This window comes from Girardinichthys multiradiatus, chromosome 14, assembly GCF_021462225.1.
Source record: "Girardinichthys multiradiatus isolate DD_20200921_A chromosome 14, DD_fGirMul_XY1, whole genome shotgun sequence".
Lineage (NCBI taxonomy): Eukaryota > Metazoa > Chordata > Actinopteri > Cyprinodontiformes > Goodeidae > Girardinichthys > Girardinichthys multiradiatus.
Window position 1 is genome coordinate 37,489,605 of NC_061807.1, and position 27,964 is coordinate 37,517,568.

The 27,964-nt window shown below is 38.9% G+C and overlaps 1 protein-coding gene across 1 annotated transcript; it reads left to right on the forward strand.

The window, feature by feature from the left end:
- The first annotated feature begins 322 nt into the window (after nt 1-322).
- Nucleotides 323-26,833, forward strand: LOC124880343. The gene is made up of 15 exons (XM_047385387.1): nt 323-440; nt 2,177-2,643; nt 2,736-2,927; nt 3,187-3,282; nt 6,186-6,419; nt 6,954-7,101; nt 8,918-8,944; nt 9,170-9,693; nt 16,996-17,072; nt 18,092-19,076; nt 20,483-20,578; nt 20,824-21,054; nt 22,333-22,480; nt 22,588-22,614; nt 22,710-26,833. Exons 1-15 carry the CDS (start codon nt 437-439, stop codon nt 23,255-23,257), a joined length of 3,804 nt encoding a protein of 1,267 aa, XP_047241343.1. The 5' UTR covers nt 323-436; the 3' UTR covers nt 23,258-26,833.
- Nucleotides 26,834-27,964: the final 1,131 nt, after the last annotated feature.

The following is a 27,964-nucleotide window of genomic DNA, read 5'->3' on the forward strand; positions in this document are numbered from 1 at the left end:
CAGATTAAAGCATTTTCCTACATTTTAAAGTGTTCTTCTTCCCAGTTTTATTTCTTGTGTCAGTTGCTCTGGCTCCCCGGTTAAAAAGTGATTTTAAAACTGTGTACGTCCACCCCCACTTTTTCTCAAGAAATTAATAAAAGGATCAAAAACCCACCAGCCACTGACCAACAAATAATAGTGGTGTTTCTTGATAGGTAAAGTACTATTCAAACAGGGCACAAACCACTTGTCTGGTTTTAGGGCTTGGAATATTGACTCTGCTCCGCCATGATAAGAAAAGAAAGACAAGTTTGGGTGTGTCACACTGAAAGTGGGAGGGTCCACTTCAGGTCTCAGGAAGAGCTCTGCACCTGCTGGTCTTAGACTTAGAGGAGACTAGTTGGAGTAAAGGACTGCAGTTTTCCACATCAGAGAAAAAAAACAAAAAAACAACATGAGTAAGTCCTGCTTTGATATAGAGGTTTTCTTGCGTTTTATTGTTTTCATGTGATTGTAAAACTGTTTATGGCAACAGTTGTTACAAAAACGTTTCCAAAGGTTTTAAAAAATTTCTTTGAGTGGGATATAGTGAATATGTATTAGAAGCTCAATAATATATTAGATGGTTTTGCCTGGAATTAAAAGATTGTGTCTTAGAAATGTCTTGATTGACACACAGTTTGATCATGTAGTTTAAAAACCAACACAAGCAGCAGTGGATGTTTTGTCTATAAACGTGTCTACCTCCTGAAGCTAAAGCAGGATCTACAGGGGTAGAAGGTCCTGATTGTCTGCATTCCTCAGATAGTCTCACCCACCACGGGACAGAGTGACACATTAAAAAACCCCAGTTAAGTAAGATTGCTCTGTGCCCTTTGCTACACGTCATTCCTGTAACATAATCTGTTATGAATACAGGCCATGCCTTTCCTTATTCCTGCTTTAACAGATTTCCCCCTCTGTATGTGTGGCCATCACAGGTCATTCATCAACAAGGCGTCTTTGTAATCTTATTTGTTCATGCATCATGTTCCCGTGTGCAGCTTCACCTCCCCCCACTATCGCGTTAATATTTATCTTAATAATCATTCATTGTTATTGATCAGGTTGTTTATGTGTTAGACTTGCAGCTATGAGTATCAGGACATGTATTCAGGTAATACGGCTTATTTCTTGTGCAAAATCAATGGTTTAAGCTGTCTAAGTTGTCATAAGATGTTCAACAGCATGTGAACGGTTAGACATGCACACTGTGTGTGGTCCCACACCCACTGTTAGGGGTTAATGTGGAGAGTTTCAAGTTAAAGAAAAATATGAGAGTTTGGAAAAGGACAAAAGAGAGGCTGCTGTGTGGGCTTCACTTGCTTGGATTGCTCAGAAAATAGCAGAAAACAAACAAAACAAAAAAACAGCACAATATAACCTCATGTTACAGAGGATATCATCATCTGTCTGGATTATTATATGATAAAATATTTGTAACAGAGTTTAAATGCAGGATCTGATTCACATTGCTATTTCACTATTCTGTACGTTGACAGGTTTTGCACCAGATATGCAACGTTTCAGCCAGAGTCTGAGAGAATCCATTCTTGATTTGGCCAACAAAGTTTAAAATAATTTTCTATTATCTACTAATAGTCATCTGTAAAAAATAAATATGAATACGTGACTCCAATAAATGTCCCACTAGACCAGACCAGAAGTTCTAATCTGTCATATTTCAGAAGAGTCAACACAATTAAATAACATTGTTCTTGTGATTTGATCATTTCAATATTTTTTTTTAGTCTGTGTGATTCATTGAAAATATTCAACTAACATGAGAAGCAAACTAAACAAAGGCATTGGTTGAAGTACGGGGGTAGAAAACAACCTGTTTATTGTAATTAAATGATAAAAGGTTTTAACCAAATAGAAAGAAGTTGAATGAGGTGAAGGTACAAATCATTTGGAGCCCTTATAATCTCAACAGGTTTGAAAAAAAATCTGAAGTTAAACAATAGAGAAAATTTAATGTTTGTACTATACTGATATAGATATATTTTATTGTGAGTTTTCATGTAGTCCCCTGACAGAATTATATTAGTCACCATGACTGCAAGTGTCAAAAGAACAACCCAGAATTTGTCCATTGCTATAGGCTATAAGCTCAAGACTTAAAGCCTTTCCCTTTCTTTCGTCTACTTTCCAGACATCAACTCTCTGGGGGGCCGGGTCCTCTCTGAGGACCAGTTCACCTGCTCAATCTGTCTAGAAATATTTGTAGAGCCCGTATCAACACCATGCGGTCACAGCTTCTGCAAGGCCTGCTTGCAGGGCTACTGGGACCACAGCAAGAAGTTCTCGTGTCCCATGTGTAAGAAGAGCTACTCCAGAAAACCAGAGATGAGCGTAAACAGGGTCCTGGCTGAAATATTCTCCCAATTCCAGGGCCTGACAGTCTCTGGAGGTGCCTCGGAAAGCCCCTCACGAGGGGGCTTATTGACAACGGGCTCGGACACAGGCCACAGCAGCTCCCCAAGGCAGGATACTGGAGAGTTTGCACAGCCTGGTGATGTTCCATGTAATTTCTGCATCGGAAGAAAATTAAAGGCTATGAAGTCTTGCGTGAACTGCCTTGAATCTTTCTGCGAGGCCCATTTAAGGCATCACAAGAAGGTCTGTTTACACACCTACTTCTACTTCTTCTCATGTCTCGATTTGTCCACTCAAACTTAATAGCTATATTTCCTTCCAAAACTGTGCCCTAGGTCAAGGCTCTGATCTCACATCGTCTGATTGAACCCACCTTTTACCTGGAGGAAAAGATCTGCAAAAAGCACGAACGCCTCCTGGAGGTGTACTGCCGCACTGATCACACGTGCATCTGCACCGCATGCGCAGAGGCCACGCACAAGTCCCACGATATCATCGCCATCGACCACGAGTTCAAGAAAAAGATGGTGAGCTGTGGCCATTTTGTTTTTATTCTAGGAGAAGGTGTTTTATGTAATCCTGAAGTTACTGATTGAAATATGCAGTTTAAGTGCTCAGCCCGCCAATTAGACAAGATCAAAAAAGATAAGATAGTGGTGCCTTATTGCCGCTGATATTAACTGTATACACAATGAAACATTGAAGACTTTAAAAAACAGTTTTGTGTTTTAGTTGAATGATGGGTGATTTAAAAAAAAACACAATTCTTCTTTTTTTCTCTCTCAGAGTAACCTGGGAAAGAGGAGGTCAGAGCTGAAACACTTAATCAAAGAGCGAGCCAAGAAACTGGAGGAGATCAAGCAATCCATCAAGGTTATCAAGGTGCGTCCACTGCACACTAAATAACTCTGTTAGTGCATGCCTGTGTAATAAAAACCAACATCTTTCCACTGGAACGCTGGCTAAAATAATCCTCCCACAGTTTTCCATCACTTCAAAGAAAAACACATTTGGATGTTTGGAAATATTTCTGGTCACACAAAACATGAAATTAAACATTTATGGAGGGCAAACTAAAACAGCGCCACCCATCTTTCTTACTAAGGTAATGTTTTTGGAAAACTTTAACTGGCTAGCTGCCGGGTCTACCCGAGCTTTTTAAAAACCCCATTTTTTAGCAAAACGGTATAACCGTCTGCACAATAGGCACATGAATTACTAAATTACACTAAAATACTAAGCTGTTGTTCCAGTATTTTTGCTACAGTGTGTGTAATCAAAAGCAAAGTAACAATAAATAAATGCTACAGAAATCATTACAATTTATATGTAATATTATTCTAGCAGATTTGTTTTTATTGTTTGATTTTATTTGTTATTTTTGTGCTTTTAAAAATAGCACTTAAATCAGGTCACATGTTTTAATTTTATTTTTTTCTGTCGATACTGTTGTACTGTAGGGTACCCTACCGTGAGAATCTAATATCGGACCATGCCTAGTTTAAACTTCTTTACTTTAAACCCCCCCCCCCACCCCCCCACCCCCCCACCCCTCCCCCACCGTCGTCCTTATCTGAGTCATTCCTCCATTCCTCTATAGCTGGTCTGGTTTGTTTTTTTCTTTCACACACAAACTCTGATCCACGTCTGAGGCCGTCCAACCGGTGGGACCGGCATAAAGGCTTTCCATTTGTTTTCTCACATACTGCTTCGGCCTGTGAATGCTCAGAAGTAAATTGTATCTTTATAGGAGAAGAAATAAAGGCCTGAAGGGTTTTCCATGACAACTGAAAGAGCCAAATCCCAGAAACTAACCGTAATTGGGCTTTAGATGGTCCGTACTCCTTTTCAAATGCCACAAGAGGAAGCTGATCATCAAACTGATATTTTTAATATTATAATATAATATTTCTGATATTTCCGTTTTAGCTACATATTTTCTTGATTTGGTAAAACAGGTAGCAAGTTCATTGAAACTCTTTGCTTCATGTTTTTCTTTGTCAAATACAGTAAGGGTCAAGTTACCACAGACCAGGATGTCTTCAACGTCTTTGTTTACTGCACACACTCCTGTGCGTGCGTGTGTGTGCGCGCGCATGTATATATAACATTGCGCAGATCAATCTCTAATGGGACACCACCATAGTGTGGACATTTTACCTGGTCTTCACAACAGGTAATTGGTTATGTGGGTAAATGGTTAGGTTTAGGCCTAAGATATGAACTGAGTTTAGGTTAGGTTTAGGGTAAGGGTCATGCTTAGGCTATAGCAATGAATGGAAGTCAATGGACAGTCCTTATAAAGATATAAAAACACTATGCGTCTGTGTGTGTACTTATTTATGTTGCCTATTTAGGGCCTTTTGTGGTATATTTTACTACACTGACTTGTCCGTAGACCCACTGGTCAGTTCTATAGTGGCCAAAACACGGTCCTAATACAGCAGACCCCTTTTTTGTAGGGTGAGGTGTGTGTTTGTGTGTATGTGTGTGTGTGTGTGTGTCTATTCTGCTGTTTGTGGCCTGAGCAAATGATGCAAATAAACATGGACCTCACGAAAACCATACTTTTATGGTTACTAAAAGCATAAATAATAGGTTTAGATTTTATTTTTCTTAGAAAAACTTTTTAACCAATCTAAATTATAAACTGAATCCGACTGCTCTGTTTGGTAGTTAGGATTAGTTGGAATGTATGTGCCCGACTTGAAATCTCAATTATTTGATTGAATGGATTTTGTAAATTCCCTTGAGATGACATGTTGTGAATTGATGCTATATAAATTAAACTGAATGGAATTGAATTGAGCTTTTAATGTGTAACTGTTGTTGTGGATTGAAGATGTAATTAGAATCAAGAAATTCAAACTACTGCAGAGAGACGTTTTAGATTGAGAAGCTGGTGGGGTTTTGCAGGTGAGCTCGGGGAAAACACAACCAGCCTGTCTGGTTGAACATTAACTGGCTCTCGGTGACTGATGAAGAAAATAAGGGGTTAGTGATGCCAAAGCCTACGTTTCACACCCTGACCGACCAGATTTATGTGGTTCAATTTCAACCAGATTCAACGGACACACTTTTCTTGTGGTTGCAACTGCAGAGAGGAAGATGAATTTGTTTTTAATAACTTTTTAGTTTTGGTTTTATATTCCATACATTCCCTTCTAATTTTTGAAGAATACAGCCTTTCTCATGTCACGTATCAGGAGACACCAAACCTGAATCGGGTTTGAGGGAAGAGAAATATGAAAAAATAAATTTCTAATCTTTAAAGCTTCTGAAGTCAGTCTGTTTAAAATACTTTTTATTTAATAAATAAAATTAAGAAAGTTAGCATAACAAGGACAAATACTGTGAAAAGTTTTGATTGTAGTTCCTGTCTGTGTCCATACAAAAAAGGTAAATCTGGTATAAAAAAGTTAAAAACAAAGTTGTTTTTTTTTAACTGAAAAAATAAAAGAAAGGTATAAATGCTATCTTCATTCAAATAAAACATTGTCATGTAGATGTTATAACAGAAATGAAGAACAATCATGTTTTCAATAGATTTCTGTCGTGTCCACAGGGTCTTGGGCTAAACTCATGTCATCTATTCATTATGAAATATTGCTAACAACATTTTCATGACGGTCTCAACCCTGAATATTATCTTTATTCCACAACTTAAGTATTTTTTCCCCAGCCTGTCCAGACCCAGTTTGTATCGTCATAACACTGTCGTCATCACTGTCACACTGTCTGGGTCTCTTCGCTGTCTCAAAAGACAACAATTAATGTGTTTGCAGGCCAGCTCTCAGAAAGAGCTTGAGGACAGCTGGCAGGTGTATGCTGAGCTACAGAAGCTGGTGGAGCAAAGTCAGGCAGAGCTGGTGGAGCTGATCGCCACGAGGCAGCGGGAGGCAGAGCGCCATGCCCAGGAGCTGGCCAGGGGTCTAGAGAACGAGCTAAGCCAGCTGAGGAGGAGGAGCAACGAGTTGGAGGCTCACGCCCACACCAAGGACAAAGTGGTCTTCCTTCAGGTAGTCGAGACTTTCCAGTAAATCACAAGATCACATAGACCTCTTTTGATGAAGAAAATTGTTTGATAAGTGTGGGCTATACTGCCATGAAACATCATCCTATATGGAGAGAATAATATTGTTAGAGCCAGCTATCTGGAGGATCATCAGCTGTGGTTGCTTTAGGAGTTCAGAGACACAACATCAAAAGCCTCTCTGAACCGAGAGAGCCTGTTAGCCCTCCCCGACCCTTTTATTCCCAGACTTTTAATGTGTAGAAAATGGAAACTGTATTGTTCATAGATTTCTTTGAAGTTAGCAGCATGGACTACTGTACGCAGTGGAAAAGCAAAGGTGAAAAATATAAAATCCACAAACGTGTTTTTTCTCGGTTAATCTTCTAAATCGAAGAGGACAGCAGTAAATAAGGTCAACGCCGTCGTATTTAGTGCAGCTTGTTCTTTTTTACTGTAAACTTCCTTCTCCCCTGAGGCTCATTAAATTTTCCTTTCATCTCTCATACATAAACCCATGTGTTCTGTTTTCCACACACAGAACATGGCCATGCTGTCCCACTCGCCCGAACCCTCCGATTGGTCAGGGATTAGCATAAACACTGACATCTATCTGGGGACCCTCCGCTCCTCTGTTAGCGGCCTCATTGAGAAGTTCCAGGACGAACTTAAGCGGCTGTATGGAAAAGGTGAGAGAGCAGCAGCTGTGTGTGGCTGATCCTGAGCTGAACCAGTTAGAAATGAACACTAAAGATTAAAAGGGACTAATACGAATACAGTACAAACTTCAGGTCACATGAAGAAAATTGTAATGAGACTGATATTTAGATCACTTTGAATAAGCATGTTTTTATTCATGGTTTAGATTGTACAGCGATTAGTAAATATCATATATGCAGTGTCTTGCAAAAACATTCATGTTTTCCACATTTTGTCACATTGCAACCACAGACATCAATGTTGTTGTTTAAAGCAGGGTTATGTCACCGAACAACATCCCAAGCTCTGGACATCTCGCATAGATCTTAAAATGGACAGTGCTCTGCGAGTATGGCACAACTGCAAACCTACTAAGACGTGGAAATGCAACTAAATGGTGAGACCGGACAAGGAAGGCATCAATCCGGGAAGCATTCAAGAGACCCATGGCAACTCTTGACGAGCAGTCGATATTGACACAATCTGTTGTAGAGTCGTGACACAATCACAACTCTACAACAACTAGCTCTGCTCTTCACAAATCTGGTCTTTTGGGAAAAGTGGCCGGAAGATACCCATTGCTGACAAAAGTCCCATTAATTCCCATTTAAAGGTTGCCACAAGCTAGGTAGACGGCAGAGAAATCATGCAGAAGAAAGTCCTTTGGTCAGAGGAAAAAACTGAACTTTTCAGTCTTCATGCAAAAAGCCATGTTTGGCTGAAAACTAACACTGAACATCGACCTGAACACACTACCAATCAAGGTGACACATGGTGGTGGCAGCATCATGCTGTGGGGGTGGTGGTCTTAACAAGGGTCAGAGAAGCTGGTCAGAGTTACTAGGTTGTTGGATGTTGCTAAAACAGGGGAAGATACTCAGCCAGAGCTACAGCTGAATTGTTTAATTTAAAGCATATTGATGTCTTTGAATGGCCCAAAGTCCAGATCCAGTTAGGAATCTGTGGAAAGTTTCTGTTTACAGACACAGCCCACCCAATCTGACTGCCTTTGAGCTACTTTGCACAGAATAATACATGCTAGTCTCTAGCTGCACAAAGCTACCAGACACATATCCCAAAGGACCTGCAGCTGTACATGCAGTGAAAGGTTCTAGATATTGATTCAGGCGCTAAATACAAAGGCACACCCTGCTTTTCAGGTCTTTATTTGCACACAAAAAAACATGTATATATTTTTTTATACTTTACATTAAGTTCATCTTTGTGTTGCTCTGTCATGCAAAATTCCTGTGAAATACATAGAAGTTTTGGATTGTAATGTGACAAAATGTTATATATTTTCAAGATGTATGAATGCCTTCTACCAGAAAATTCAGAAACAGCCAATAAATCAAAGAATAAAATCAACAACATTGAATCATCTTTGGTTGCTTTCTGAAGTCTTTATCAGACCTTAAACTCTTAGATTTTACAGCCTTTGCCTTGTTCCCATGTTGGTTTCTATGCAAATATGCAGTAAACTCCATAATCCCCTGGATGATACAGACAACATGTTCTATGCAAATTCCAAATCAGGCATATGTAGGTCAGTGAATGTGCTCTCCAGAATAGAAGAGTGATTCATTGTTGCTTTTACGCATACAAGATGACTGGACAGATGGAGGCCGCGTTGACGCTGCAGCAAAGCCGTGCAGGCTCAGCTGAGTGATGGCACCACATGGATGGAGTATTTACAGCTCTACACTCAAGCTACATATTTAACACCAGCATGAGCCATCTGCTTCAGCTTTGACTTGGTATGATTATTCTCCCTCACATTCTGTCTTTCTGTCCTTTTCCTCTCAGAGCTCCGGAAGATGCAGAACTATGCAAGTGAGTAACCCCTTCAGCTTTTTTCTGCATGATTTTATGTGTTACTGCAAAACATTTTGCTTGAGGTTCTTGGCCACTCTGATGTTCAGTTCTCCTGAACGCCCACAAGATGGAGCCACTTCATTCCATCAGATGTTCATTTAAGAGAGAGTTGAATTTAAGATTTAGGTTTAACTGTGAAAAAAATGCTCAACCAGCCTTTTAATTCTCCTTTGTTGTCTCCAGGTGAAGTTATTTTGGACCCGACCACAGCCCAAAAGAACCTGGTAGTGTCTGAAGATGGTCAGCAGGTCAAATACGAAGAGCGCAAGGCTTCCCACTCTGAGGGTCCAAAACGCTTCAACCCGGCCCCCTTCGTCCTGGCCCGAGAGGGTATCAACTCCGGCCGGCACTACTGGGAAGTGGAGGTTGGGCGTAAGACTGCCTGGACTCTCGGCTTGGCCCGTTCTTCGGCTCGCCGCAAGGGCGAAATCAAGCTGAACCCCGAGGGGGGTTTCTGGTGCCTGTGGCGGAAGAACGGGGAGGTGACAGCACTCGCAGAATCTCGCCTGCCTTTGATGCTGCCATCCAATCCTAGTAAAGTAGGAATCTTCCTGGATTATGAGGCTGGCCAGCTTTCTTTCTACGATGTGAAGACGCGTCAGCATCTCTACACTTTCACGGATAAGTTCAACGAGAGCGTCTACCCGATCTTCAGCCCCTGCGTTAACCAGGACGGGAAAAACATCTCACCTCTGATTATAACTCAAGTTAAACACACCTAAATCAGTCAGAGAGCAAATCATCACCAGACCAAGAGCTTGGTGTTTTTTTTTTTGTTTTTTTTTAACAAGTCATCTTGTCTTCAGAGTTTATGTCACTTGTTTGCACGTTACATTTAACTGTGTTCAGTCTTGTTGGATAAAATCAAATCAAGCTCCTGGCACACATTAGATCCCAGTGTGGGCGACTCCGCCGAAGGAAAGACTGGTCAGAGACTTTAGCCAGTACACTGGCAGTAAAACACCCCAGTTAAAATGCTGGGTTTTTGTGATGTTAAAAATGAGACCGTGATAAATCGTTTCAAACTATTTTTCACCTTTAGTGTGACATTTATCCTGTTCAGCTTAAATGAAAAGAAACAACTGTTTTGAATCTGAAAAAAGGTATATGAAAAAGGTGCAATAACCTGGTTGCATCGTGTGTAGACCCTGAAACTTGGATTTTGCAGTTGCAGCTTTTGATTCAATACCAGCCTTCAGTCATTCTTTACACACCTTCATCAGTAGTAAATCTGATAAATCTGATTTTAGGTTCAGTAATTTCTTCCAAGGAAAGGTTTTGGTTTAATATGTGTCAAATATTCTCTCGTATTCCTTGTATGTCGGGGCCAAAGAGTAGAGATTTACACCGAAGCTTTCTCACCAAAAAAAAACTTTTGGGACTCCCAAAAGTTTTTGGAAAATTGTATTATGGTTTGATGAAGATAAACTTCAATGTTTAGGACTTAATTCTAAAAGGTATGTCTGACACAAAAACATTAAATATCACCACAGAAAACACCGTACATGCAGTAAAACATGGTGTATAAAATAAAAGTTTTAGAATGACCATGTTTAGAACTAGAAAGTCTGTGAGGCCAGATCTGCAGACAAGATATGATCTCACAATCTTTTGTGTTTTTTTTATTCTTCTATATTTTTATTCTTCTTGTACCAGATGTGTTTGTTACTCAGCTGAATTGTACACAACAAATGTCACATTATACATGGAAAAAACATGTAAATGATTTATCATGGTCTCATTTGTCATTTAAACTGTTGAGAGCAATATAATGGCATAGCATATTGATGTATGAACTATAAAAGAGATAAAATCAGATGTAAAAACACTTTATGATAAAACATCTGTCCCTCTCACTAATCATAACGTTCCTTTTCTCATCTCTGATTTAACTAAACATGTCTACAATGATAAATAATTAGCTGTGGCAATCGTCTCATCATTTAAAGCTTGATTTAACAGTAGCTATGAATCATGGTAGGCTTTGTATATTAAAGTCCGCAAGTTGGGCTTTGGTTGTTTTATGGGGTTTGGATGTTAAGCAGATTATTTTTGTAACTTCTTTTTGCGGTTTTCAAATAAAGATGATCTCCCCTGAAAAAGTAAAAATGTATTTTCCTTATTCCTAGTTTGGTAAAAGATTAAACTAATCTGGCTTGCACCAGAAGACATCAAAAGACACAAAATGCACTGCAGCATTTATTACATTCATATAGTACCTTGCAAAAATATTAATGTACTTTGAACTTTTCCAATTTTTTACACTACGATCACAAATTTATAAGTTTATTTTGTTGGAATTTAACATGGTAGACAAACATTAAACAGCGCATAAGTAAGATAAAAAAATTATATATAGTTTCAACCTATTTTATATGGTGTGTGGTGCGTAAGATTGTTGTTTAAAGCAGAATTAGGTCATAAAACAAAGGCCCAAGCTTCCAGCACTACATGGAGCATAGCTTAATCCATCGCAATAAAATGAGTACAGCACAACTTAACCCAACAAAAACATGACTGTCCACATAGACAGGCAGGCTGGGCAAAAAGAGCATTAATGGCAGAAGCAGCAAAGCGGCCAATGGTAACTTTGGAAGAGCTGCAAAGATTCACTGGTCAGGTGGGAGAATCTGTCAATTGAAAGGACAGCTATTAGTTAAGCACTTCACATATTTGCCCTTAATGCCTGGTTCACATGGCAGGATTTCAAAATTGTTGGGTGATTTTCAAAACCTGAGAAAATGTTGATCTAACAAGTTCGGTCTTACAGTGTGTGGAGTCCAGCCACACAGCAAGCACAACCCACAACACATGAAGAGATTTCACTCACGAACATTCAGATGTCAGACGGGAAATCTCGGAAATTCTCTCGAGAGCAAAAAATCCCGCCATGTGAAGCCATAAGGGAAGAGTAGCAGGAAGACAGATGTAGGGGACACAGCAAATGTGCGGAAGAAGCTGCTCTGATCAGAAGAGGAAGTTAAGAAATTTTACTTTTTGGTCCACATGCCCACTCTGTGTAGAGATAAATTAACACTTCATTTAAGCATGAATACACCATCGCCAAGAGGAAACATCGTAGTGGCTTCATCATGTTGTGGGAATGTTTTTCTTTAGCAGTGACAGGAACGTTCAGCAGTGTTGATGGAAAGATGGACGCAACTTTTCTTTCTACTTCACAATTATGTGCTATTTTGTCTAGGTCTGTCACACAGGAATCCCAAAAAAATATATTCAGGTTTATAGTTGTAATTTGACAAAATGTGAAACGGAAGAAAGGGTGTGCATATAGGTGGAAGTCTCTGTAAGTGTGATGGATCTCAGAGCTGTAGGAACATTAAACACACCTTGAAATTTGGGCATTGCTAGAAGTAGGCCTTAATTTTAGCTAAACAGCATCTCAACATCCAAGAAGTCATGACTTAACAAAAGTCTTGCTTCCAAACTATATTCACTAACTTTTTAAAATAATTCAACAGTTGATTATTTTCACTTTTTGGACATTTGTGTGACATTTTCTGGGAAGACCTTGATCCTCGATCACCAAAATCTGAGTCGTTAAAATTTGGCACGATGGATGTCACTTAGTGTTGGGACCCACAGCCATGGATTTCAACATTAAACTCCGGTACAGACTTTTCTGGAACTTTCAAAATAAACTGCATTAACCTACTTCCGGCACAACTTAGGAATCGGGGGTAACTACGGACTTCCCATGATGCCTCTGTCTGAATAAGAGGACCCCCTCTCCAACAAGCCGACCTCTTCCACCCAGGACTCCGCTGCGAGGCTGGCCGGAGAGACAAGCGCGCTGATGTCTCTTTGCTGGCAAAAAGACATAAACTCTTCAACTGGATCCAAGAGTGTCATAAGATCACGCGATCATATGCACAAGTTAAGTATGAGTGAATAACTGTTTGTGTACCCGGTATTCATTCATAAAAAGGGTAAATTGAGGTATAAGCATTGCCTGACTCTCTCTCTGAGGCCTGCAGAAGCAAACTGTCCCAGAGAAGTTCCCTACTGAGAAGCGGTCTCTATGAAGCCGAGCGGAGCGGTCTCCCAGTCTGGAAGGAAGACAGCACAGACCCCATTGCCGTGTTAACGTACAGTGTGGTTGGCGGACACAACGAGCCGTTTTTCATCCACAGCTGGAGGTTAGCGGGAAGCTAATCCTTTGTTCCGAGAGCACCTTCAACCCCCCACAGCTAAGGAGGTCATTGTTCACTGTGGATACCTTCTTCAAACTTCATCGTCGCTTGGACAACATTCCTCACCACAGTTCATGAGGTTCAAGTGTTTTGGGCAGAGAGTAATAGAGAGATATTTAGGATGAAATTATCTAAACAAACTTTATTTTATGAAGTTTGGTTTTGTTTGTGTTGAACTCAGCTATCTTGGTTCTAGCAGGCTATCTGCAGCACACGTGCTGATAGGTATTATTTAGTCAACTCAGAGGTAAGGAACGACACAGAGTCAGTTTTACTTGCGGCAAGGGTAGGTCACACTCTGCAGTGCAAAACTACAAAGTATTAACACTCCTCCCTCTTTATTTATACATGCTTGCTCACACACAGTTCAAACAACATTCAAGGTGGGGGTGTGTGTGTGTAAGGTTAGGGTTCATGTGTCTTGATTTTAAGCAGAGAGAAAGGAGTGAGGATTGGTGCCAGTCCCTAGATGTTGCTGATAAAATAATAAAATAATAAAAGAATAAAAGCATAACTCATTCTTGTGACCATCTCCCTTCCTGTAACATGTAAGGAGGGAAAAGCACTTAGATGAGTGATTAACAAAACAAAAAGTCATAAAAACCCTAACACATGCTCAGGTTGTGTTCTTTGTTTGTATGTTTTTAATGTTAAGACAAACTTTATTTAAAGGGTGATTTTAAACAGAATATTGATGATAACGCGCCGTCCGCAATTATGCATTTTAACCCTTTTATTAATGGTATTTTTAAAGGTGTGTGTTTGATTCTGGTGCTAAATAATCTTTACCCAGAAAGGTTTAGTTTTCAATCCAGTAAATAATGTGTCCCTAACATCATTTTACTAAATTTGATAACTAAGTAAACACCATTAAGCCCCATTTCTCCAGAAAGATTTGGCTCTTTTCCAAAATATTCCCTTAATAATATTTCTTCAAATATTATTTCAATAAATAAAGGCAGCTAATGAGACACTGTTGAGAATTAGTCATCCAGAAGATTGGTTTTATTCAGCAGATCATTATTTAAAACATTATTTTATTAAAATAATTTATCTGATCTTGCATTGTGAATGGTTGTCTAAATGTTTGCTGATTATTGCCTAAGTTAGTTCCAAGACTAATTTAACTTCATTTCCAGATTCTTCAAGATAATCCTTGGTTCTCAAACGCAAATAACATTGCATGGTAATGTTGCATCACTCCTTCAGTCATGATTTTCAATCATCTTTAATCAACTTGTTTATATTGTACATAGTCCATTAGTCTTTGTTATTCTTTAATTCCGCTTGGTAGTTTAGTTGGATTATTTTAGCATAGTAAAGAGTTTGTTAACTGAAATATGTTTGACTTTGAGTTGACTTATTTTTGTTAATAAATTCTTGTATTTTAAGAAATTGTGTGAATTCATTCCATATGTGTGCAGAGTTCATGCTGTTCAATAATGTCAGAGTTCGTCTCACACCTTTCTATTTTGTCCTAATACCATCGCCTTACTGGGCTGGTATTCACAGGACAACCCTTAACAGACCGAAATATTATTTGATAAAATATTAAAATATTAATATTAAATAATATTCTCAGATTCGTAATAACAACACTTAGTGATTCCCAACTAGTGCATAATATGAAATTCTTCAGTGTCCACCACCATGTGGTTCAGTAACTATATTTAACCAGCAGAAGGCCCAATAAGTCAAGGCAGGAAGAAGGGACTTTCTTTCATCATGAGTCATGATGATGCTCATCAACTTACTGGTATTCTTGGCTTCCACCATGTTTTTTGTTCATCCCAGCTGAATCCATTCACTCCCATGTTTACTTTTACATCCAAACATCCCTGTTCACAGAACATCTCTACAGGCCTCAATGCTCTCACAAAGCAGAAGAATGAAAATAACATATTTGCAGGGAGATGATATAGTTACAGTTATAGACTGTGGTCTATATGCGGTCACCACAATTTTAAACTTTACAAATTCAGTCATATTGGAGCTCCATTGTCAGTTTTTTTTGTTTTTGTTTTTGCTGCTAGATGAGATGTTATTCTGGTTGAGGATGGTCCTGTGAAGATGTATAATGTAATCCCCCTTACAGATTTCTTTTGATTTTGCTGTTACGTGACAAATATTTGTTTCAGATCATCAAACAACTTTAATTATGAGGGAACAATAACCAGAGTAAATACAAAAAAAACAGTTTTCATATAAAAAAATATTTTTTGTCATTCAAAAATATCAATAGTATTCTCCCCTTGTGAAATTAATTTAACTGTGATTAACCACATTTTTTGATTAAATATTTTATCGCCACACCCATGAATAAAGGAATCCTCTGCATGGAACCAGTCTGACAACATGCAATAAGCTAAAAGATGTTAAAACACAACACATCACACCTTGATCTAAAAAAAGAAGAACACATGAGAAACAACATGATTGTCACTTAATGACATATTTATAAACCTGGTTTCAACAGATGGTTTTCTTTCACTGTTCTAGGAGTGGTGACTTCAGAGAACCAAATTTAGGTTAACAAGCAGAAAAAATGCAAAATAATGTTGAAATAATGTAATTCACCGTGAAGTATTACTGCAGGACTGTCAGCTTAAGGTAATGTCTCGTGAGTCACCAGAACATGTTTCCAAAGCTTCCAGGTTTATTTTAGTCAGTATGGTTTTTACCTTTTAACTATCCAATGGATGCAATTTTTTGCCCCGTCTCTTTCACTACGATGGTCACCCCTGAGAAGGTTTGCTAATGTTCCATGTGTTTTTTGTTTTTTTTTCATTTTTGGATAATAGCTCTCATTGTGGTTTTCTGGAGCCTTAAATGGCTTTGTAACAAATGTCAGAAACTTTGTTTCTCACCTGTCTTGTAATTCATGTAAATGAAGTCTTGTTGTGTTGTCTTTTGAGATCTTTTGGCCTACTTCATATAGTCAGACACGTTCTTTCTTAGTGTTTTCTTGACTCTACAGGTCACATAGTAACCAGGCCTGGGTGTGACTAGTAAAATTTAAATAAGCTGTCCAAACAAAATTGGGGTAATCACAGCAAATTCAAGTTTGAGGAAGGGGTATAATTACAGGGTTGACTTGTTTTGGTTTTGTTTGCTGAAGAAATAAACTCAATTTAAAAAAATATCTAAATATATTATTTTTCTTTTGCACTTACTGCTATCTGACAAATTGTCTTTGTCAAATATAAAATTTATGATTAGCTGAAACATTTAGATGTGGAAAAGAAGCAAAAACAGGATAGATTTGCACTGGTGTGATGATGCTGTAGCTGCTGCTCAGCACAGAGCTAATATATGTTCTACTGTGTTCTCAGACAATGGGAACCTGAATAAGACTTCAAAATTAATACAGTTAAGATTGGAGGGTAGCACAAATCTGACAAACAAATAATATCTATAAAAAAAACACAATCTTATGATAAAAACGATCTACCTAAATATGCTAAGCTAACAAGCCTGCTCTCTTGTATTTTCAACATTTGGAATCTGAATAAGAACTCTGAATCAATACAATAACCTATGGAGATTAGATTATCTTTATTATCAACATAATTAATATAAATTGAACCAATAAGAACTTTAGCCATGTAATATTGCAGTGATTCAATTTCAACGCTTAGCTTCTGTCTTGGGGATAAGTTGGAGCATCGCTACATAGGAAAGCAAAGGCAGTTCCTCCTGAGGTTTAGAAGGCCATGGTCAGGAGGCTTACATTTGTATCTAGCCTGAAAGATACAGTTGGGAGGGGAGGTTTATTTTCGGGTCTGAGTTGTGTGTCAGTACTGGGGGAGCTGGAGGTGGTCAAAACCAGTCTCAGATATCAGCACGGAGTGGAATCTTAAGGCAGCTGCTCCTTGGTGAGTGTCTCTGTGGTTCTGCTTTAATGTTTTGCTTTCTGTTTTCTGAATATAAACATTTTTAGTGCCTATCCTTGAGGACGGGGTGTTGTTGGATTTATTTTTATATACCAGTAAACTAATGAGCAATGTCTGAAAAGCTGTGACCTTATTGAATTACTTTCGGTTTGCTTTTTAATCAGTTTACTGCTGACTAAAATCCACTAAAATCCAGGAAAATGATTTGACCGCAGGAAAACAGTGGGTAGATGCCAAACAAACAGAGATGTTAAATGTAGGCCCTGCAAGCCGAGTTCACATGCTGAAAGCGTATTTTAGGAAAAACATCTGTCTGTACTGTCATGAATGCCGAGGCCTTTAACTTGTAGTTGTGTGTGAACGGCACACACGCATACTTTGGGCTCACTAGCAAAAGTAAGACCAGACTCCAAACAGCTGTGATACATTGCATTTAAAGTTCAATGAAAGTGCAAATAAATAAAGATAAACTCTATAACTACAAATAAAACTTTGCAGTCATTTTAGTGTACAGGAGTGTTTAGTCTGCATTTATTAAATTCAATTATTGGTTACATATAAAAATAGACATTCAAGATTACAAAAACTATTATCCAACTGAGGAGAATAGAGTGTTTTTTATTATGTTTACATATTTTATATTATAGATTTTATTCTAAATACAAGCAATCATCACTTCACCTTGTGATATACTTTTTTGTCTCCTTTTGAAAAGACTAAATGCCATCTCCTACCAGAGACGGACTATGGAAAAATATTTTACATAGCCCGATTTAATAATAAAATAAAAACAACAACAACAAAACAAACCTAGAAACATAAAATGTTTATCTGCAACTTGAAATTAATCTAGTACAGCTAATTTTTACATTTGTCTTTTTTCTTGTCCTGTAAAGTTTGAGAAATTGATCCCTTGACACTTTATACGTTCCATAACTGTGCATGCACATGACCCGAAAGAAAATAAAAGCCATCTAACCCTGGCAACCTCAATATCACAGCAGGTCTGATGCCCCATTCAAAGGCTGGTTGCGTTCGTTGAAAATGACCCTGCCTCTCCGCCGTGTAGGAATGGCCACCCCTGGGAACCTGTCTGAAGAGCAGGTGCATTGCTCCATCTGTCTGGACGTCTTCACAAATCCTGTGTCCATCCCCTGTGGGCACAACTTCTGCCAGAGCTGCATCTTGGGATATTGGAAAACCAGCCCTTTGTATCAGTGTCCCATGTGCAAGAAGTCCTTCCACAAAAGGCCTGACATAAGCGTGAACACAGTCCTGAGGGAAATTGCAGAGCAGTTCAAGCAGATAAGAGTTAAGAGCACTGACGGGAAGGGAAACCAGGAAGAGGGGGTAGGTAAAACAAAGAAGTGGACAATGGAAAGAAAAGTGAAAGAGGACAAGGAGAGGCTTTTGGAGAAAGATCAGATGCAGCATCTTATGGAGGAGCTGAAACAAAAGCAAGAAGAGCAGAAAAATAAGCAGGAGGAGAAGGGGAGTCAAGGGGAGGAGCTACCACCATTAATCCCTCCATTTTTTGCATCTAAAACCTCTCCCCCACCATCACCTCAAGATTCAGCTCAAGCTCTACCACTCAGAACATCACCTCCACCCTCACCTCAAACACATTCTCCTTCACTTCCTGAAACCTCCCTAACATCTCTGATCCCTTCTCTTCCATCTTCCCCCTGGGAGGAGGTCCTGTGTGATGTTTGCTTGGGCGATGGACGCCCAAAAGCCGTCAAATCCTGCCTTGTGTGTCTGACCTCTTACTGTGATGAGCACCTCAAATCTCACGCCGCCAGGTTTACCAAGCACAAGCTGATGGAGCCTGTGGCCAACATGGAGGACAGGATGTGTCCCAAGCATGAGCGGCTGCTGGAGCTCTTCTGTAAGAAAGATCAGACATGCGTGTGTGTCCTCTGCACCGAGACTGACCACAGGGCACATTACACTGTCCCTGTGGAGAGAGAATGGAGTGAGAAGAAGGTGAGAAACATTGGCTAACACCCATAATCCATTCATCCATTGTCTATACCGGCTTATCCTTGCAGGGCCCGGAGAGGCCTGGTGCCTATATCCCATGGTTCTTGAGTGAGAGGTGGGGTACACCCTGGACAGCTCACCAATCCAACGCAGAGCAACAGTGAAACACATGATCAAGAAACACATATAGATACAAACCAGGGGCAACAGTGGCTCAGGTGGTAGGGGTTCATCCTGTAACCGGTGTGTTGCCGGTTTGGTGGTGTCTATTGTATGGCAGCCCCTCTTCTGTCAGTTTGTCCCAGGGCAGCTGTGGCAACAATGTAGCCTACCACTAAAAGTGGTAGGGAAATATGCAACTGGAATGGTTTTTACATGAAGTGCACCCTGTTCACCTGTCAGTGTGTAGGAAAAAAAAGGCAAAATGCTTTCGTCTATACTGGGTTCTTACGATGGATGCTACAACTGATAGCAAGTATGAACCAATACACGGGTGTGTATTAATATAATACCAAGGAAAAACTACATCAGAAACATTAGAGAGATAAATGTTGTTACCTTTCAATCTGGGAAGGATTATAAGGACTCTACCAAACTATTTAAAGTGTGTAATTTTACAGAGAGAATGATTACATGCAAGCAGAAAACATCAAAGGAAGGTTCCAGTACACCCAGTAGTGGGGGTCCCAACAAGTTCACCCCAAGGTCAGACTGTTCAATGCTTTGAGAAATTGCAAAAAACCCAAGAGCTCCATCTCATACTTAATGAACTTTAATATTTAACATGCTAACAGACAGCTGTAAATTTCATGACTGCCCTGTGTAATGCAAGTACCCGGTACAACAGTAACCTTCTCTGCTGATCTAAAACATTTAAGTGTGACCAAAAAGTAAAAACTGAAGAAATCTGTTAGAGAGCAAATACTTTTTACAGATGTTGAAAGCTCAAAAAGATAAAGCCAAACAACATACATGAGTGCCATTCAGCCTTCTTGTTGTCTGCTGAAAGTCTTGCTCTCTACTGCACTCCTCCAGTCTGAATAGTCCACTGACACGACTCTGCATATCTTAGACATACTGTTTTCTTTTAAATAACTTCTTGCGATTCATCTGACTCAGTAACAGTGTCCACACCAAGTTGCCTGGGTCACCTGGTAGTTTACGTATAGTGTGTTCACTGACTGTGAAAGCATTGGATGTTTGACTTTCCAACTGCCACATCTCAGGTGCATGTCAGGTTAATGTAGAATATAGTAAAACAGAATACAAAGTCCATCTGTGATTGCTTCTAAATCCTGCTCCTCTCTCACAGACCAAATGCAACAAAATGTTCTACAGTTAAATTATCAGTAATAGTTGCAATTTTACATCTGCCCTCAATGATGTTTGTGGGAATTGATATTATGTAGGCGCTGCTAAAAAAGACAGAGATAGACGTCCAGCAGATGATCCAGGACAGGGTGAAGAAGGTGGATGAGATCAAACACTCTCTGGAACTCAACAAAGTAAGTCACACTATGTAGCATTCTTTGGAAATCTCTTTAGCTGTAATCACCACACTCACTACCCTGGCTAATACAACACAGTATACAATGCCAAACATTTTTCCTTCTAATGTTATATTATTGTTTTCTTAAACATTTGGTTTCAATAATTTGATAGTTGGCAGTGTGTTTTCACAAACATGCGCACATGAGGCACTTATGCTCTTTCATCAATGGAGATTTGAATGTGTGATTTGTACTTTTAGGTCAGTGCTCAGAAAGAGATTGAGGAGAGCATGCAGGTCTTCTCAGAGCTGGTACGCTCCATCCAGAAGGCTCAGGCCGAGTTGGTGTTGGTCATCGAGGAGAAGCAGAGGCAGACGGAGAGGTGGGCTGAGAGCCTCATCACCGAACTGGAGCAAGAAATCTCAGAGTTGAAGACAAGGCACACAGACTTGGAAAATGTTTCTAGGACTGACCACATTCATTTCCTCAAGGTAAGAAGTACTTTATTTAATACAGTTCTGATATTTGTCTTTTCATCTATTGTTATTGTCTCGTGAAGGCCAACAGTGTCACATACATTATTGCCAAGGAGGAAAACAACCAGCCTGGCCGGTCAAAACAAATCAGGCTGTAATGAAATCTATGATGTAACCCACAGTATGCGTCATATATGGTCTCCTCTCCAGTCATATCAAGTTAGAGCCACAACATGTGCACTTGTGACATGTTGACCTGAAATCTGAATTAATGGGAAAGGTAAGCAGTTGAGCTGTCAGAAGCATCCGGCTACAAGGAGATACAGTTAATTAATCAGTTGTTTGGCTCTGTTTTACAGAACTATACTTCCAACCAAAAATACAGCAAAATGAACAATTGCTCATGTTGTCTCCAATTTAATAGAGAAACAATAGATCATTCTTTTTTTCTGCCATAATACATTTTTCTTGAAAAAACCTTGAATCCACTTGCAGAACAATTATTTGAAAAGTTTCAGTCCAGCTTCAGTTCAGAATTCACCAAAGTACTGAAACAACTTTAAGTAACAAATTATATGCTTATCGCACTGACAATGTCCTTTTCTTTCATGCTATGCCTGTTGGATCATATATGATTGGAATCAAGAGAATAGCCAGTTGGTTTAATTCATATTTTTGTGACAGATTCTTGTTTGTAATAGTGTTTAATGCACCTTCCTGCATTACCAGGGGGAATTATGTTGCTCCTCAGGGTTCAAAACTTGGCCCAGTTCTCTTTTATTTGTGCAAGCTTCCTTTGGTTTAGGAAAAAAACATAACCACTTCCACCACTTTGCTGATGACACTCAACTATTCTTAACTATTCTTATTAATTAAACCTGATGAGAGTAATCACCAACAGAGGTTCAAAGGCTTGTCTTGAACATACACACAATTTTTACCTTACACGGTGACTTTTAATAAAATTACTTATCGTCAAAGTGAAAAAACGTGTTGTTTTTGACCAGCACTCTTATCAAATAACTAATTGAAACAGCTTTCCAATAGCTGTAAAACAGGGAACATGCTCTCCTAAAGTGAGGCAGAAAACCGCTCCATGCCTTTACCACTGTAGCCTGGACTATTGTAATTAGTGGGGTTTGAAACCCATGCAGGCTTATATGGACTACTTAAAGAAGACTTTGTCCAAATGGAGTGAAATAAACATTAAATGGAAATATTTTAAATGTACATCAATTTCATATTAACATTTGTGACTATTTGTAATGTTGGTTTTCTGCCATCTGTCTGCAGAGCTTTCCAACCTTAAGCTCTACCCCATCTGTTAAAGACTGGTCTGAGACCAGTGTTCCCACTGACACTTGCGTTGGCATGATTAGGAGATCTGTGTCTAAACTGGAGACGACATTAGGTGAAATAATTCACAAGCTGGCTGGAAATGGTAGGAAATCTTACGTTTCCCTTTAAACAAGTTTAAAAGAGAAGCAAAAAAATGTCCACAAGATTGTGTTAATCTGAAAAAAAGAATTTTTCTTTTGACTCTTACAGAGATTAAGAAAATGCTGAAATATTCCGGTAATTATTCACTCTTTTTCTGTTATTTCATTTTTGTTTTGTCTTTTTGCACCTGAAAAAGTTCTGCAGTTAAGTCTTTTGTTTTATGTCGGCAGTTGACGTCACCATGGATCCAGACACAGCCAATCCATGGCTCCAACTCTCTCAGGACAGACACCAGGTGAGGCATCTGGGGGCCTGGCAAGAACTTCCGGACCACCCTGACCGCTTCGACACCGTGGTCATAGTACTGGGCCGAGATGGCTTCACTTCAGGACGACATTACTGGGAGGTCCAGGTGGGGGACAAGGATGACTGGTACCTAGGCGTGGCCAAGTCTACTGTCAAAAGAAAGGGTAGGATCTCTGTCAGCACCGCCCAGGGTTATTGGGCTCTAGCCATGAAGAAAGGCCAGGGCTATCGGATGTCAACATCCCCACCAGTGCTGCTCTCCCTTGGCCCGAAGCCAAAGAGAATTGGTGTGTATGTGGACTATGAGGAAGGACAAGTGTCTTTTTATGATGTAAAAGCTCGGACCCATATTTACACCTTTGAAGACACTTTCACAGAGAAGATTCTGCCATTTTTCTACCTATACTGCTGTGACAAAGCCTCTGACACAATGGCGATCTGTCCGGTGCAGGAGAAAAGCCTCATCAAATAAAACTAAGGGCACTTTTCATAATGAAAATAAAAATCCTGGTATAGACTGGATTTTTTGACACACTCACCTAATTTTATTAAATGGCAGTTTCATTTGTTGATACTGCGCAAAAGGTTGGACACAAGTAGTCAATAGGGGTGTGTTCTTGTGCCAAATGATCTTGCCATATAAAGGCAGTCACAGTCAGCGTGTGACTTTATCTTATGAAAGACTGGACATGAAGGGTTGTGCCAATGTTTGAGACTCTTATTTTGAAAGCAACTCTTGAGTTGCCCTGTTGTGCTGATAGAGTTGATTAATAAAGGCTGCTCGTCAAGCCTGCCGACAACACTAGGGTATAAAAGGACGTTTCAATCACTATTAAATTACTTATGTAGGCAGATTTATTGGTACTCAGAAATAAAAAGAAACATTGTCATAATAAAAGATAAAAAGCATTTGTAAGCATTGAGAATTCTATGACTGGCTAATTGTTAGCGGCCATGAATGCAGGTTGGAATGGTTGGCATCTATTTCCTAGCTTGCTGGCAGCACTAAACTAAATCAGTGTTGTACAGTTTTTCAAGTTTAGGCAGTAGTTCATAACCTCTAGTTCAGAATCTAAAATATTTACAAGTACATCCAAAAATGTGTTCAATTTTTTTTAGTCACTTATATAAAAAAGGGAAATTAAATAGTCATCACAGATGCAGGTAAACATTTCAAGCCATTATTTCATGTACTTTCAATGATTAAGGCCTACAGATAATGAAACCCTTAAAATTCAGTGTCCCAGAAAATGTGAATAACGTGGAAAAAGTTTAATATTACAAACCTATGGTGTCACACCCTAATCAGCTAATTAACCCAAAGCATCCGCAAAGGTCTCCTGAGCCTCAAATGGTCTCTCAGTCCGGGTCAGTGGGCTACACAATCATGGGGAAGAGTGCTAACTTGACAGGTGTCCATAAGACAGTTATTGACACTCTGTACAAGGATGGTAAGCCACAAAATGTCATTGCTAAAGAAGCTTGTTGGTCACAGAGTGCTGTATTCAATCAAATTCCTAGAAAGTTGAGTGGAAGGAAATCGTGTGGTAAGAAAATGCGCAACAACAACAAGGAAAACTGTGGCCTTGAGACGATTGTAAAGCGAAATCCATTTAAGAAGCTTCATAAGGAGTGGACTGAGGCTGGAATCAGCACATCAAGAGCCACTACACACAGAAAAATCTTACACATGGACTACAAATGTTGCATTCCTCATGTCAAGCCACTCCTGGAACAGAGACAACTTGAGAAGTGTCTTACTTGGGCCAAGGAGAAAAAGAACTATTCTGTTGCTCAGTGGTCCAAAGTACTCTTTTCAAGATGAACATAAAATTTTCTTTTCATTTGGAAATCAAGGTCCCAGAGTTTGAAGGAAGAGTGGAAAGACACATAATCCATGCTGCTTGAAGTCCAGTGTGAAGTTTCCAAGGTCAGTGATGGTTTGGGGTGCCATGTCGTCTGCTGGTGTTGTTCCACTGGGTTTTCTGAAGTCCACAGTCAACCCAGTCATCTATCAGGCAACATTAGAGCACTTCTTGTTTCTTTCTGCTGACAAGCTTTATGGAGATGACCATGGTGTTACTGTGCTTCATTGGCCAACAAACTGGCCTGACTTGAACCCCAGAGAGAAACTTTAGAGTGTGGTCAAGTGGAAGATGAGTGACACCAGACCCAATCATGCAGATGACCTGAAGGCTGCTATCAAAGCAACCTGGGCTTCCAATAAACCCCAGCAGAACCACAGGCTGATCATCTCCATGCCACTCCACATTGATGCAATAATTCATGCAAAAGGAGCCTCAAACAAATACAGAGTGCATAGAAATGAACATAATTTTGACATTTTGTTTAAAATATCATTTTTATTGATGTCACATAATATTCTAATTTTCTGAATCAATTAATTGTAGGTTTTCATTTTCTGTAAGCCATAATCATCAAATTACAAGACATAAAGGCTTAACATATTTCACTCTATGTGTAATGAATCTTTATAATACTGTAAATAAATTTCACTTTCTAAAATGAGAGAGCAAAAAAAATACTTTCTCACAATACTCTAATTTTCTGAGATGTACCTGATGATCAAACCAGAACAGGATAATTCTTCACTGAACAGCGATTCTTAAAACACATGTTTAGATTGACCTTTACATTATTGGTGAAAACAAAAAAAGGGACATATTTTCTTCAACGAGTAACATTTTTATTTTTTTTCAAATTAGAACTGACTTCTTTACACCTCTAGAGGTCCCCATTTCCATTAATTTCCTTTTGTGAAACAAAGTCAAAGTATTTGTCATAACATGTTTTGGACCAGTTGTTTTTCCGAACTAGAGTTTTTAAAGGAAATGCAAAGAATTGATGCATGACTTGATAAGCTGGCTCTGGGGTTTAACAGTTCTCAGCCCTTGGGCAAACCTTATGCTTCAAGAGGAAGGAGATAGATTCCCAGCCAGGTAACTCCAGACAAAAGTGATACCCTGTGCACTTAAAGCATTGAAAAAAATCAAACTTAAATTTGCTAAACTAATGTTAAACACTAAAGTGTGCGAAATAAAAAAAAAACATGTTCGGAGGTCAGAGTGTGTTGAAATGATGTCACATGCGTGGCAGAAGTCATTAATAGTTAATATATGCTGTTAAATAAACAGGAAATAACATGTAAGTTTTAGAGGAGGTGGTAAGTTGATATTTTCCTATAACATCTTTATAGATGTTTCCAGATCTTGCGCTAAGCTAACAGGTGTCTAAAGTTTATATTTAATTGGAGCCCTGTATGAATTTTGCTATTTTAATTTGGGTTTCATTTCAGTATTTACATGTGTGACATAAAAAATAAAGTTCTGTTTTGATTTGTAAAGATGTAAGAGAAAATGTAAAACAATAAATGCTGTATTAAAAGGACTTAAAAAACATCTTTAAGTTTTGTTTCTGTAAAATGATGTGACCGGACCACACCCACAACGTGCCAGAAACCTGCCCTGCCTCTCAGTTTTACTTGATCTGTTTCCTTGGAAGAGATAGGCCCTGAAGCTCTCCCTTAATTGTGTTTTCCATCCTGCATGCGAGATACTGTTAAAACCTCTGAAATTTATTGCAGGACATGAAAAACTGGGGTGAGTTTTATTTGAGTGATTTAGTTATTTTTGGTTGCTTTAAAATAATGATCTACGGCATTACAAACCATTATAACGTGTTACCAGACTCATGTGGACATGACTCACTGGGTGTGCCATATTTGGAATATTTGTTTTTTGCCTCTTGGCAGATGAGATTCCAAACACTTAGATCCCTTGTTGGCACGCTTTGTTTGGTTCTGTTTTTGTTGTGTAAAGTAGAGGGCTGCCTAGTTTGAAACTAAAGCACACACTCCACATAAAAGGCTTCAAAAAAGCTTTTAAAGATGCAACTTACTTCTCACAGTTCATATTCACATGTTAACAATCCTAAAATAATATGTAATGTTTTTAATTGCCATGACTTTTCTTTGAAAATCTAATAATCATGTTGTAAAATTAGTGGAAATAAAAAAATCCAAAATTCAGCATACGTCTGTTAATTCTGCATCTTTCACACAGTTTCAGCAGGTTTTTCCCTTTTGAGTTGGAACATACAGTTCTCTGCATGACTTTAAGGTTCTGGCGAAAGCAACTGTTGTTTCCTAGTCCAGTTCGTTTTCCAGTCCAGTTTTAGAACATTTCACAGCAAAGGATAGGACCTTGTTAAAGTCAAGAAGAGTGCCGATAGAGGAGAGAACTTGATTTTAGTTTTTTTACATTGAAACGTCCGATAATAGACAAAATCTTCTCTGTCACTCTTAACTGTATATCATGGCTTCATGGCTCAGTTGAATTATGGTGCACCTAAAGAATGAGTCTCCGGTCTCTGTCTTTTTCCACTGATATACTTCCTTTTTGTTGTGATTTTTTAGAATGTATGGATGTTTCTGTTACACGTCTCAACGGGGTGAAACCAATTTTAACAAATGATGATCAGTTTGGGTGGGCTCCCGCCTCCTTCTGGGTGGGAGTCCAATAAACCTGAAACATGAATTAGTAATGTCCGTGAGAGAAGAAGCGAACCTCCATCTCCTCTCCCAAACTTTGACTTTTATTACAAATCCTCACAATCATGAATTCTCACAATAAACTTTTCCCATTCACTGTAATCATGTTCCGGTGTTTTTGTGACATTAATAACTCTCCACTTCAGATGTAGAATGTGTTCTCATCAAGCATAACAGCAAGGAATTGGATCCAACATTTTACACACAGTTGTCTTTAAATATCCTTCATTTACATAAGAAAATACAATCTTCATCAACTGAAACAACCTCCTAAACCTACATTGTTTTACCCATCCTCCTGGATTGTGGTATTATTGAGAGAACAAATCATGTTAACATGTATAATTAAATTTAGACATATTTAAATGACCATGTTCACTCCAAACACTTGCCTGTAGACTAGCTGTATATCTGCCAGCAAAACCCAACAGTGAAACTGATTACATCGTGAAGAAAACAGTAAATAAACTCGCTCAAAATAATGCTGGTTAAATGTGGAGTTGACAGTAACTTTAAAGCTTCCTTTACATTCAGCATTACTCCCTTTTAACCATAATAATAAAATACAAAACACATGTCAGGATACCACAACAACCTTACTAAAGTTAA

What these genes read in the sequence shown, in the direction of transcription:
- LOC124880343 (XM_047385387.1), top strand. An exon ending in AATCCATCAAGGTTATCAAG is followed by an intron (nt 3,283 to 6,185) that starts GTGCGTCCACTG and finishes ATGTGTTTGCAG; the next exon opens with GCCAGCTCTCAGAAAGAGCT. An exon ending in TAAGCGGCTGTATGGAAAAG is followed by an intron (nt 7,102 to 8,917) that starts GTGAGAGAGCAG and finishes TTTTCCTCTCAG; the next exon opens with AGCTCCGGAAGATGCAGAAC.